We start from the raw sequence: 12,139 nt of genomic DNA on the forward strand, positions 1-12,139 counted from the left end.
GAGCAGCTCTGCAAATGTGTAGTTTATTTGCACATTTCCAACAAAATTACACCACCAGCTCAACACAAAAAAGTAACCTTATCAGTCAGATGTTTTATTGATTTAATTTACTTTAATTGATCAATTAATTAATTTATTTATGTATTTATTTATTTATTTATTTATTTATTTGTGTATTTATTTATTTATTTATTTATTTATTTATTTATTTATTACAGTTTTTTTTTTTTATACTTTACTGTACTTAGCAGAGCATAAAATGAATGTTTAGATGTAGTGCCCCAGTCCTCTACTGTTACCACATTTATATATATATATATATATATATATATATATATATATATATATATATATATATATATGTGTGTGTGTGTGTGTGTGTGTGTGTGTGTGTGTGTGTGTGTGTGTGTGTGTGTGTGTGTGTGTGTGTGTGTGTGTGTGTGTGTGTGTGTTTCACTGTTTGATCTGCTGCAGTCTCTGACGAGACAGCCAGACGTTACCCTACGGAATGAGCTCAGAGCTCATTATTTCCGATCTTTGGATAGGCCTGAGACCAGGCACACACCACACACCGGGACAACAAGGTCACAACTCCTTGATTTACATCCCGTACCTACTCACTGCTAGGTGAACAGGGGCTACACGTGAAAGGAGACACACCCAAATATCTCCACCTGGCCGGGAAATCGAACCCTGGTCCTCTGGCTTGTGAAGCCAGCGCTGTGTGTGTATTTACCTAATTGTATTTACCTAATTGTAACATACGGGAAAGGAGCTATGCTCGTACTGTCCCGTCTCCATATCTACTAATGTCCAGCTTTTTCTTAAAATCATGAATATTCCTTGCGTTGACCACTTCCACGTCTAAACTATTCCATGCTTCCACCCTTCTATGAGGGAAGCTATATTTTTTTCACATCTCTCCTATAAGTGGCCATTTTTAGTTTTTCCCATGCCCTCTCGACATTCTTTCATTCCACATACACAGATCTTCCCTATCCATTTTTCCATGCCAATCATCACTCTGTATATTGCTATCAGGTCTCCCCTTTCTCTTCTGTTTTCCAGGGTCGGAAGTTGCATTCTGTTCAGTCTGTCTTCATAAGTCAAATCTCTTAAGTCAGGCACCATTTTTGTTGCAGCCCTCTGTACTTTCTCTAGTTTCCTTATGTGTTTCTTTAAGTTCGAGCCCACTGTATTGTTGCATATTCAAGCCTTGGTCTTATCATTGCAGTAATTATTTTCTTCATCATTTCTTCATCTAAATATACAAACGCCACTCTTATGTTCCTCAATAAGTTCAATACTTCTCCAATTATTTTGTTTATATGTCTCTCTGGCGATAGGTCATTGGTAATTGTCACCCCAAGGTCTTTTTCTTCATGACTGGTTTTATGTCTTCATTTCCTATCTTGTACATACTCCTGATTCTTCTTTCACTCTTGCCAAACTCTAATTTCTTGCATTTTGTCGTGTTGAACTCCATTTGCCATGTACAGCTCCATTTCCATATTCTGTCCAAGTCTTCCTGGAGTAGTTCGCAATCTTTGTCACATCTCACTTTTCTTAACAATTTTGCATCGTCTGCAAATAGGCTCACATAACTGGACACCCCATCCACCATGTCATTTATGTAGACCGCGAACATTACTGGTGCCAACACTGATCCCTGTGGAACTCCACTCTCCACCAAGCCCCATTCTGATGGTCTGTCCTTAATTATTGTTCTCATTTCTCTTCCTACCAAAAGTCTTCCATCCATTTTAGTAAACTGCCATGCACTCCTCCTACCATTTCAAGTTTCCAGATCAGTCTCCGGTGTGGTACCTTATCAAAGGCCTTTTTTAAATCCAGATATATTCCATCAGCCCAACCATCTCTTTCCTGTATTACATCTATCACCCTCGAATAGTAACATATCAGGTTTGTCGTGCATGAACGCCCTTTTCTAAAACCAAATTGACACTCACAAAGTATGTCATTTTTCTCCAAGAAGTCTGTCCATCTATTCTTCACCACCCTCTCACACATCTTAGCTACCACACTTGTAAGTGACACTGGTCTATAGTTCAATGGGTCTCTCTTGTTACCTGATTTATAGATTGGGACAATGTTAGCTCTTTTCCAGTCTTGGGGCACTACACCTTCCCTTAATGAGGCATCAATTACTTCACAAACTTTTTCTGCCAGTTGCTCCTGCATTCTCTTAAAATCCATCCTGATACCCCATCAGGTCCCACAGCTTTTCTCACTTCTAAACTCCCCATCATATTCTTGATCTCCTCCACAGTTACTTGAAACTCCTTCATAATCCCTTTCTGTTCCATTACCAGTGGTTTGTCAAAAGCAGTCTCCTTTGTGAATACCTTCCGAAAGCATCCATTCATAGCCTCTGCCATTTCCTGGGATCTTCACTGCATACTCCATTTACTTCTAAACTTTCAATACTTTCTCTATTTTTGATGTTGTTGTTCACATGTCTGTAAAAAGCCTTGGTTGGTCTTTACATTTATCAATTATATCCTTTTCTTGTTTCTTTCTTTCTTCTCTTCTAATCAACACATATTCATTTCTTGCTCTTTTGTAACTTTCCCACTGCTTAATCCGTCTTTTCCTTCTCCACCTCTTCCATGCATCCTCTTTTCTTGTTCTAGCCTTTTCACATCTATCGTTAAACCAGTCCTGCTTTCCAACTTCTCTATGTTGTCTTATTGGTACAAATTTTTCTCACCTTCTTTGTATATTTTTATAAATTCCTTCCACTTTTCATTTGCTCCTTAGCACTCTTGAATTTCATCCAATTTGTCTCTTGAAAGAATTTCTTTAGGTTTCCAAAATCTGTCTTGGCATAATTCCATCTTCCCACTTTATATTCTTCATTTCTTCTAGATTTCTCTTCATCTATCACCTTGAACTCCAAAACTGCATGATCACTCTTTGCTAAAGGGCACTCCACCCTCATCTCCTCAATGACCATTGGCTCTGTACTAAAGACCAAGTCCAGTCTTGACGATGCTCCCTCTCCTCCAAACCTAGTATCTTCTTTGACCCACTGAGTTAACACATTTTCCATTGCCAGTGTCAATAGTGTATTTCCCATGTTGTCTCTGATCCTTCCATTGACCAGTCCTCCCAACACACCTCTTTACAATTAAAATCTCCCATCATTATAGTTCGTTCACAGCCACCCAACATTTCTTCCAGACATGTTCCTGTATCACTTATCATTTCTTCATATTCCTGTACTGACCATGCATTTGTCTTAGGTGGTACGTACACCACTATGTAGTGCCTCTTTTTCCTTCATTAGTTTCTGCTCTGATCTTTAGCACTTCTGCCTTTCCCATACCTTCTTTCACTTGATCCACCTTTATATCTTTTTAACCAGCAACATCACTCCTCCTCCCATCTTACCTACTCTATTTCTTTTCCAAACATTATATTTCCTTCTCCAACCATCATCAGGTCTTCTCCCTCTCTCAGTTTTGTTTCAGTAAGACCCACAATATCTGGGTTCTTGTCCCTCAAGTAATCGTTGAGTTCTAAAATCCCGATATCACTCCATTTATGTTGGAATACATTACATTCCGCTCATACGTAAGTTTCTTTAGTCCTTTCTTGCTGTACTTTTCTGGGTTATGAACCACTTCCTCAGTCTCATATCCAAGATTCTCCAGAAAAACTCTTTCTTCTCCTCTTCTGTCCTCTCTTCATTTTTTTCAAAGCCTCCTTTCTCAACTCATTTAACATTTCTCTTTCCTTTTCACCGAGATCTCTTCTCAACCAAATCTTCCTTGTTGTTTCCTGCTGGGCTAGCCTCCATGACTTCTCCACCAATTCATCTACATCCTTTTGTGACTTAAGTTTGATTCTTATTGGCCTCATACCTTCTCCTGTGAACTTTCCAATTCTATGGAAGTCCTCTATTTCTTGTACTAGGTCTTTTCCTCCTCCTGCACCACATTAATGATATTATTTATCACCTTTTTATGTTTTTCTCTCTCCATTTTACTCGGTGTCTTATCCTCCTCCACACCAAATATCACCACACATCTCTTTTTGTCTACAGTTTCCCTCACCAATGTCTCATTTGACTTAATAACCTTCACCACTTTCTCAGCAATCTTCTCTTCTATGATCTGTTGATCTATAATTTCAGCAAGGCCCAAAGTTTTCTCCCCAGACTCTTTGATTTCCTTTTCCAGACTTGCAACTTTGTAATTTACCTCCTTTCTTTCCACTTCCTGACTTTTTTCCATTCAGCCTGCTTCTCCATCACTTTTCCTAGAGATTCTCCACATTTTCGCAATTCACTTTAATTAACTTAACTTCCTCTTTCAGTATTTCATTTTCTTCTTCATATCAGCACTCTTTCATTACATTGTCATAACTCGTTTCCAGGCCCCATACTTTTCAAACAGTTTTCAATTTTACCTTCCAACTCCAGAATTTTCTTCACATAAATGCTCTTCTCCATTATTCCTTGAAATCCTGTGAAGTCTGATTCATCTTTCGAGTTCACGGCCGCCATGTTGCGCAGATGTAAACAAACCAGCTGATGGCTCAAACGCAGGCTACAGTTTATATTCACCTTCCCTGGACATTATTTTGCTAATCAACAGTTAACATGACTATATGGAGACGGGACAAACATTACAAGCTCCTTTCCCACCTTGGTTACTCTTAGGCAATGGTAACTGTAGAATTAGAGATGATGTGTGTGTGTGTGTGTGTGTGTGTGTGTGTGTGTGTGTGTGTGTATGTGTGTATTTACCTAGTCGTAGTTTTACAGAGCCTAGGCTTTATGCCCATGTGGCCCTGTCTCCATCTGCACTCATCCAATTTTTCTTTAAAACTATTCACACTCTGTGCTGACACCACTTCTTCACTCAGAGTGTTCCAAGTCTCAACGCATCTTTGCAGGAAGCTATATTTTTTAATATCTCTTAGACATATTCCCTTCCTCAGCATTTTACTATGCAATCTTGTGCTTCTAATATCATATTCTTTTCTCAGGATCAGATTCTCATTATCCACTTGGTCCATTTTGTTGATCAATTTATAAACTTGTATCAGATCCCCTCTCTCCCTTCTCTGTTCCAGGGTTGGTAGATCCATAGCCTTTAGTCTCTCCTCATATGTCATCTCTTCAAATTCTGGAACCATTCTTGTAGCCAGTTTTTGTAGTCTCTCCAGCTTCCTTATGTGTTTTTTTTTTATGGGGAGCCCACACTACTCCTGCATATTACAATCTGGGTCTTATGATAGTACTTATCAGTTTCTTCATTTCTTTGTCCATGTAATGAAATGCTATTCCAATATTCCTTAGCAAATTATATGTCTCTCTGAAAATTCTATCAATATGGCTTACCGGTTGATTATTTTCTTCCATCGTCACTCCCAAATCCTTTTCCTTTTTTACTTTCTCTAGTTGTACTCCATCTCCCATCTTATAGATCCCCACTGGTCGTCTTTCACTCTTTCCCATTTCCATGACATGGCTTTTGTCCACATTGAATTCCATCTCCCACTTTTTACTCCATTCCCAGATCTTACTTAGGTCTTCCTGCAGTATTTCACAATCCTCTTTTTGCTTTATATCTCTGTACAGTTTCGCATTGTCCGCAAACAGGTTTATGTAGCTGTTCATTCCTTCTGGCATGTCGTTTATATATATGAGAAAAAGTATTGGTGCTAATACTGAACCCTGTGGCACTCCGCTTTCTACTGCTCTCCACTTGGACTTTGTATCTTTGACTACCGTCTTTATTTCTCTCCCCCTCAAATAATTTTACACCCATCTCAATGTGCTTCCTTTTAAGCCACCCTTCTCCTCTAACTTCCACAGTAATTTTGCATGTGGCACTTTATCAAATGCCTTTTTAAATCCAAATAAATACAATCAACCCATTCCTCTCTCTCTTGTACTCTGTCAACTTTTCTAGAGTAGAAACTCTGTAAATTTGTTACACACGACCGCCCTTTCTAAAACCAAATTGGCTATTTGATAATGATTTGTTGTCTTCAAGGAACCCGATCCATTGTTTCTTTATTACATCTTACATATTACACTAGTTCAGGGGTTCTCAACCTGGGATATGTGTACCCCCAGGGTATGTGGCAGGTTTCTCAAAATGCTTCAGTTTTGAATAGCAGCAAATTTGTTTGTAATATACAATGTGGCCTACATGTGCCAGGCTGGATGTGTCCTTCACGAGAACCAAGCCACATTAACAACGTTAACAAGGAAACTCTTGGAGTTATATCACTTGAGAGAAAGCTCTCTTGGATTACAGTTGCAACACAACTTTGCAAACCTATAGTATTTGTTCTGATTTATTATTTTAAATGTTATTCACACACACAGTGACTTATTTATCACTGTTACTAGTTACAAATTCCAACTAGCTGCAAGCAACACTAGTTCACTGTCATAATGATCGAAAATTGTCTGATATAGTTCCTTTTCAGTAAATGCATTGCATGTTAGTCACATATAGTGTCTCCCTGTGAGGTACCAGTTCCTATCGACACTACCTCATAGAAACATACTAATATTAATTAAAAATTGTGTCTGCTCCACATATATAACACAATTTAGATTTAATAAACTAAGTCAATAAACCATGCATTTATTGTTACCCTTCCTGACGCTGCATTGTGGGTAAAGGGTATGTGATCAATACTGAAAGACTTCGAGGGGTACATAAGATTAAAAAGGTTGAGAACCCCTGCACTAGTTAGTGATATCGGTCTGTAATTTAAAGGTTCTTCCTTCTGCTCTTATATATGGGAACCACCTCAGCTCTTTTCTATTCTACTGGTACTGTTCCATTTTCTATTGAGCATTTTATGATGTTGTATATAGGACTTGCTAGTTCTTCCCTACATTCTTTCAGTATTCTGCCTGAGACTTCATCCAGTCCCATTGCCTTTTCTTCATCCAGTTCCTTCATTAACTCTTTTATTTCAAGCTTGGTTACTTTAATCTCTTTCATATAGACGGTCTCTTTATTACCCTCTGGCCTTTCAAATTTGGATTCCTTAGTAAAGACCTCTTGAAATTTACTATTTAACAGTTCTGCCATACTTTTGGGATCTTCCACCATCCCATTCTCTCCTTTTAACCTTTCTGTTGTTTCTTTTTGTCTTATTTTTCAGTTGATGAATCTGTAGAACAACTTTGGTTGCTCCTTGCATTTTTCAACAATGTCCTTTTCATAGTTCCTCTCCTCTTTAACATATTCATTTCTCGCTGTCTTGAAGTTTTCCTTATTTACTGCATTTCTATTTCTCCTCCACCTTTTCCATGCTCCATCTCTTTTCTCCTTTGCTCTGGCACACCTTGCATTAAACCAATCTTTCTTTCCTTCTTCCTTAGGTCTATATTTTGGGACATATTCCCTGACTCCTGTTTTGTATATTTCCAAAAATAATTTATATTTCTTTTGCACCCTCTCAGAGTTTTCCATCTCCTCCCAGTTAGCATATTTGAAATAGTTCTTGAGATTCTCAATATCAGCCTTTCTGTAATTTAATTGGTCTCCTTTGTATGATTTGTCTCTATCTTCTTTTCCCTCTTCTATATTCATTTCTAATATTACATGGTCACTCTTTCCCAATGGGCACTTATATCTTATATCATCATTCATTTGTATGTGTGTGTGTGTGTGTGTGTGTGTGTGTGTGTGTGTGTGTGTGTGTGTGTGTATACATATAGACATTTCTCAATTTATGTGGGTTCAGATTATGCAATTCCGGAATAACACAAGGTAAAGAATTTAGTAATTTTTTTCAAATTACAGATTGTTTAGAATAACACAGTCAAAAAAATTAAATTGTGCAGCTGGTTCATTTTCATGATGCAGCCACCAGGTGTCACCAGGCATTCCCCCAGCCAACACGTTGTCTCTTTACACAGTACCCAAAAAAGCTTGCCTGTAAATGGGCTCCCTAAAGTAATAATGATTATTTTATAATTACTGTACACATACATCTATATAGGAAAGTAAAATGTTTTAGTTGTTTCATTGTTACCAGCATACCGCTAGTATTAACGTCTCTCTCTGCTCTCCTCTCTCAATGCCTTACCAAAGATATTGTATGAATCCCACAACCCATATCCTTCAACTTGAGGCAGATTCACACATGTAAATATGGATAACATATCTTTGTATTTAATACAGTCATGCCTTGACTCCATGGCACTGAGTGATAATGAACTACATACTATTGAAATACCGCTTCCCTCGTCATGAACTTTTGTCTATATAACTTCATCTGGCAGAGGAGGACTCAGTGGGGGATGTAATTCTCACATGTAGTCAGTAAGTGAAGCAAAGTCTGGGTACGAGTGAGAATTGCATGCCCCACTGAGTCCTCCTCTGCCAGATGAAGTTACAAAGAGAATAGTACATGGCAAGGGAAGTGGTGTTTCAATAGTAGCACATTATCACTCAGTGCCACAGAGTCAAGGTGATCCTCATGGCATGACTGTATATGAATATAAAGATATGTTATCCATTATAGCAGGCAATAGAGGAGCAGAAACACAAATATTGTGGTGAAAACAACACACAATCATAAGCGATCACAAGAAGAAGCAGCTGACGCTAATCAGCAATGGACAAATGCCTCCTCCTCATCTCTTGCTTTGTTTTCAGTGTTCCATGCAGGATTTGACCTACTGATGTATGATTTCTCTCTCTCTCTCTCTCTCTCTCTCTCTCTCTCTCTCTCTCTCTCTCTCTCTCTCTCTCTCTCTCTCTCTCTCTCTCTCTCTCTCTCTCTCTCTCTCTCTCTCTCTCTCTCTCTCTCTGGTTTAAGTAACAAAATCCCCAAAAAAGGCAGACTTTCCCAGTTGCCAGGAATGTAATCCACCTGTTATCATTGTTTTGTATGGGAAAATTATGTTTGAATAACGCGACTTCTCCAGGAACATAACCCTCACATTAATTGGGAGTTGACTGTACATCAATTTATATAGAAACAGAGGGAGAGAAGGAAAGGCAGAGACAGAGGTGGGGCAGGGTTGGAGAAAGAAGGCAAGCAAGTTATCTAAGGAGAGGTGGCAGTAAACCCAGAGCCAGTGCCTAAATGTTCATTTTATGCTGTGCTAAGTATAGCAATGTTTTACCGTTGTCTTAAGATCTCCAAGTGCATGGCCTCAAAAGTTTTGCGTTCTTAATAACTTTTGATTAAAGATAAGTATATTTTATGATGTTATGATTACTTTGTTTCTTCTATAAACAGATAGAAGGGGTATTCCCCTATGATGCTGGATATTACCATTGCCACTACAAAAACTCCACCAATGACAAGGAAAGTGTGGCCTCTGTCTATTTGTTTGTAAATGGTAAGAGATTAAATAGTTTTTAGTTTTTGATATTGAAAATTTAAAAAATTTGGATTCTCAAATTTTTTGAATGCAAAGGAATGACACAGTGTTTTAAAATTTTGGATTTATAAGCTTAATTTTTATTGAAAAATCTTTAGTTTTACAGTTATTATTTGATTTTGAATAAAGGATGCAATACTTCATATGCATTTTTTCAATAATATAGGTGACCTTTCTAGTTCTCAGCCTTATCATTTACCCAGTAATGGAAGAGTGAATGATATAGACTAGTCAGCTTCAGTGTTCCTCTCTGTAGCAATCCCATCCAGGTGTTTCTACATGCAGCGGTTACAGAGAGGCTGTGTTGAAGGGGAGTGACTTTTGGCCATGCATTCAATCCACATGACTGGATGTAGCTAGTGCCTAATGCATAGTGAATGGTTTTACTTGGTTCCTGCCTTATTGCATTCCTATTAAGATGTGTAGCAAGTGGTCAAGTGTTAGCAATAATATGCATTGTTGAGGTCTGAGGGCAGGAAGGAGTGTGCAAGGTATTGAATTCATCAGCATCAGAGTTTGAAAAAAGAAATTACTAACCCTCTTTTTTTTCTTTTTTATTTCTAGTTTTATAGCTTTTTTTTTATTGTTTCTTGTTTGTTTATTTGTTTGTGTTTATTTTTATTTACTTCTCATAAATCTAAATAAATTTTCACCAGCTATTTAAGATTAATCTAGAGTGAAATGCAAATGTTTAAGGTATCTGAAGGACAGACATTTGTTTGTTTATGATTATAAACTTTATCAATTCAATATGTAAAACAACATTTTTGTGTGTAAAATATTATTATTCTATATTTCCTTCTTTCTTTTATTTGTTTATTTTTATTTACCTAATTATGGGGAGGAGTGTTGAGCATTTAGCTGTAAAATAAACTACAAAAAAGTAGCTAAGTTTAGTTTAATTAAAAGTTGCAAAGTGGTGATAACTAGAGCTGGGCAGGAACCAGTTCCAGCTTTTTAATCTACATTAACAGTTCTGCATGAATACTGATGGTAGATATGCATGAGTTACAAATCATACTATATAGTTCTTACTTAGAATATGTATGTTATCAATAATATTATTTAGGAATTTTTGCAAACCTCAGTATCTACAGATGAACAAAGTAGAATATGATAAAATCTTTCATGTCTTTCATCCATTATTCAAAGAAATTGCTCAATAGTAAGCACCAATTTAGTGTTGCCAATCATAATAATTTTTTGTACTCAGGTAAAAATCCTATGACGTCATAACATAAGGTATATTACTGGTGTACGCCCATTGACACGTTGGAGGCTGTGTGGCTGCGTGATAAAGAAGTCAGCTCAAGGCCATGATGGTGCAAGTTTGATCCTGACCCACGGCAGTTACCTGATGGGATTGGTGGTGTTTCTCTTCAACCCAGCTAATGCTTGACCACAAGATGACATGTCTGCTTAATGACCCTTGTGCAGTTGATAGGCATTAATCCCAAAGCTTTCCTTTATTGATGCGTCATAAGAGCTAAGCCTCTCCCCAAGTAAGAGGTGGCCATCATTATCATGATTAAATAAAAACCTAATCTACCTACACACAAATAATTACTTATTTGCTTATTGTACTGTAACTCTTCTCTTGAATTGTAACTTAGATTTTTCCCTGGCGCCAATGATTTTTTAGAACAATGAGTTAAAGGTGCACATATCAAGATTATATCTAAATTTGCAGTATTAGAAAACAAAAATTATTATGTTCAAATTTAGTAAAACTAGAATATGAAATATGAATATGACATATGGCATTGAAGCAAAATAAAACAGTTCCAGTGTGGAATTACATAGAACAGACATCATATATTATCAAAAGAAATCTTGTGCGATAAAATTGATCATTCACATTCACTATCCATCACCAATCATAAGTCTCTCAGGACTGGGAGTCAGTACTCTGTATTCTTTAATCATCCCAACCAGTGTTCTAAATAAATCCCGCAACACTACACCCTGCCCTCGTCACCATCAAGCAATGCACTAGCGGTTCACTAGCCAAGCTCTAGCAATTCTCCTGAGAAAACGGTTCCGAAGCTCGTCCGTGAGCTGATGAATACCAGCCCATGGAACCACTAGTGCACCTGGTAACAGTCAAGCAGTGCGCTGGTGGTTCCAAGACTCTGGTATTTATTAGCTGCATTCTAACGATTCCACATGGAACCAGGTCTGACAGTTCCAACTGCCAAAGGAACCGATTCCTTGAATACTTGAGTTATCGATTCCTGCCCACCTCTAGTGATAACCCCCTCCAGTCCTGGCTTGGTAAAGTGACTCCAGCTGCCTCTGGTCCTTTAGGAATCAACCACTCATGTCCACTCCTATGTGGCATCTCAGTTTTACAAGTCCAAATCATGACTTGTTATTATAACTATGTAAATAGTTATGTTCATGTTATGCCAAGCTTTGTTATAAAGTATCCATGTAATGCACATGATTGTTGGAGGAGCACAATTTGTTTTCAGTGCCTGGTCTCCCACTTTGAATATTTAATTTTCACTTGGGCTTTATAGGTAAGAAAGGCTTACACAAGTAAACACAGATCATGCCTTTCAAAACAAAGGTACTACTTGCTGGTTAGTAGGCATTGCCATCACTAATTCTTACTTAACTATATCATTCAATGGATCTTTTAATTTTGAGAAATTTGAATCACATATCAATCAGAAATTTATAATATGTATTGTAATGACAGTGGCTGTGGATAGTGACACTGTAGGATAGGTTAAGTTA

At 37.6% G+C, this 12,139-nt stretch overlaps 1 protein-coding gene across 3 annotated transcripts in view; it reads left to right on the plus strand.

The window, feature by feature from the left end:
• Positions 1–12,139, plus strand: part of LOC123515233 (vascular endothelial growth factor receptor 1-like) — a 124,845-nt gene that overhangs the window by 18,797 nt on the left and 93,909 nt on the right. For all 3 annotated transcript variants that reach the window (XR_006677838.1, XM_045273796.1, XM_045273797.1), the window contains one exon: positions 9,253–9,355. Coding sequence is in view for 2 of the 3 variants with exons in the window: in XM_045273796.1 (XP_045129731.1) it covers positions 9,253–9,355 (103 nt within the window). In the remaining variant the exon portion in view is untranslated. The remainder of the gene's footprint in view (positions 1–9,252; positions 9,356–12,139) is intronic.

This window comes from Portunus trituberculatus, chromosome 38, assembly GCF_017591435.1.
Source record: "Portunus trituberculatus isolate SZX2019 chromosome 38, ASM1759143v1, whole genome shotgun sequence".
Classification (NCBI taxonomy): domain Eukaryota; kingdom Metazoa; phylum Arthropoda; class Malacostraca; order Decapoda; family Portunidae; genus Portunus; species Portunus trituberculatus.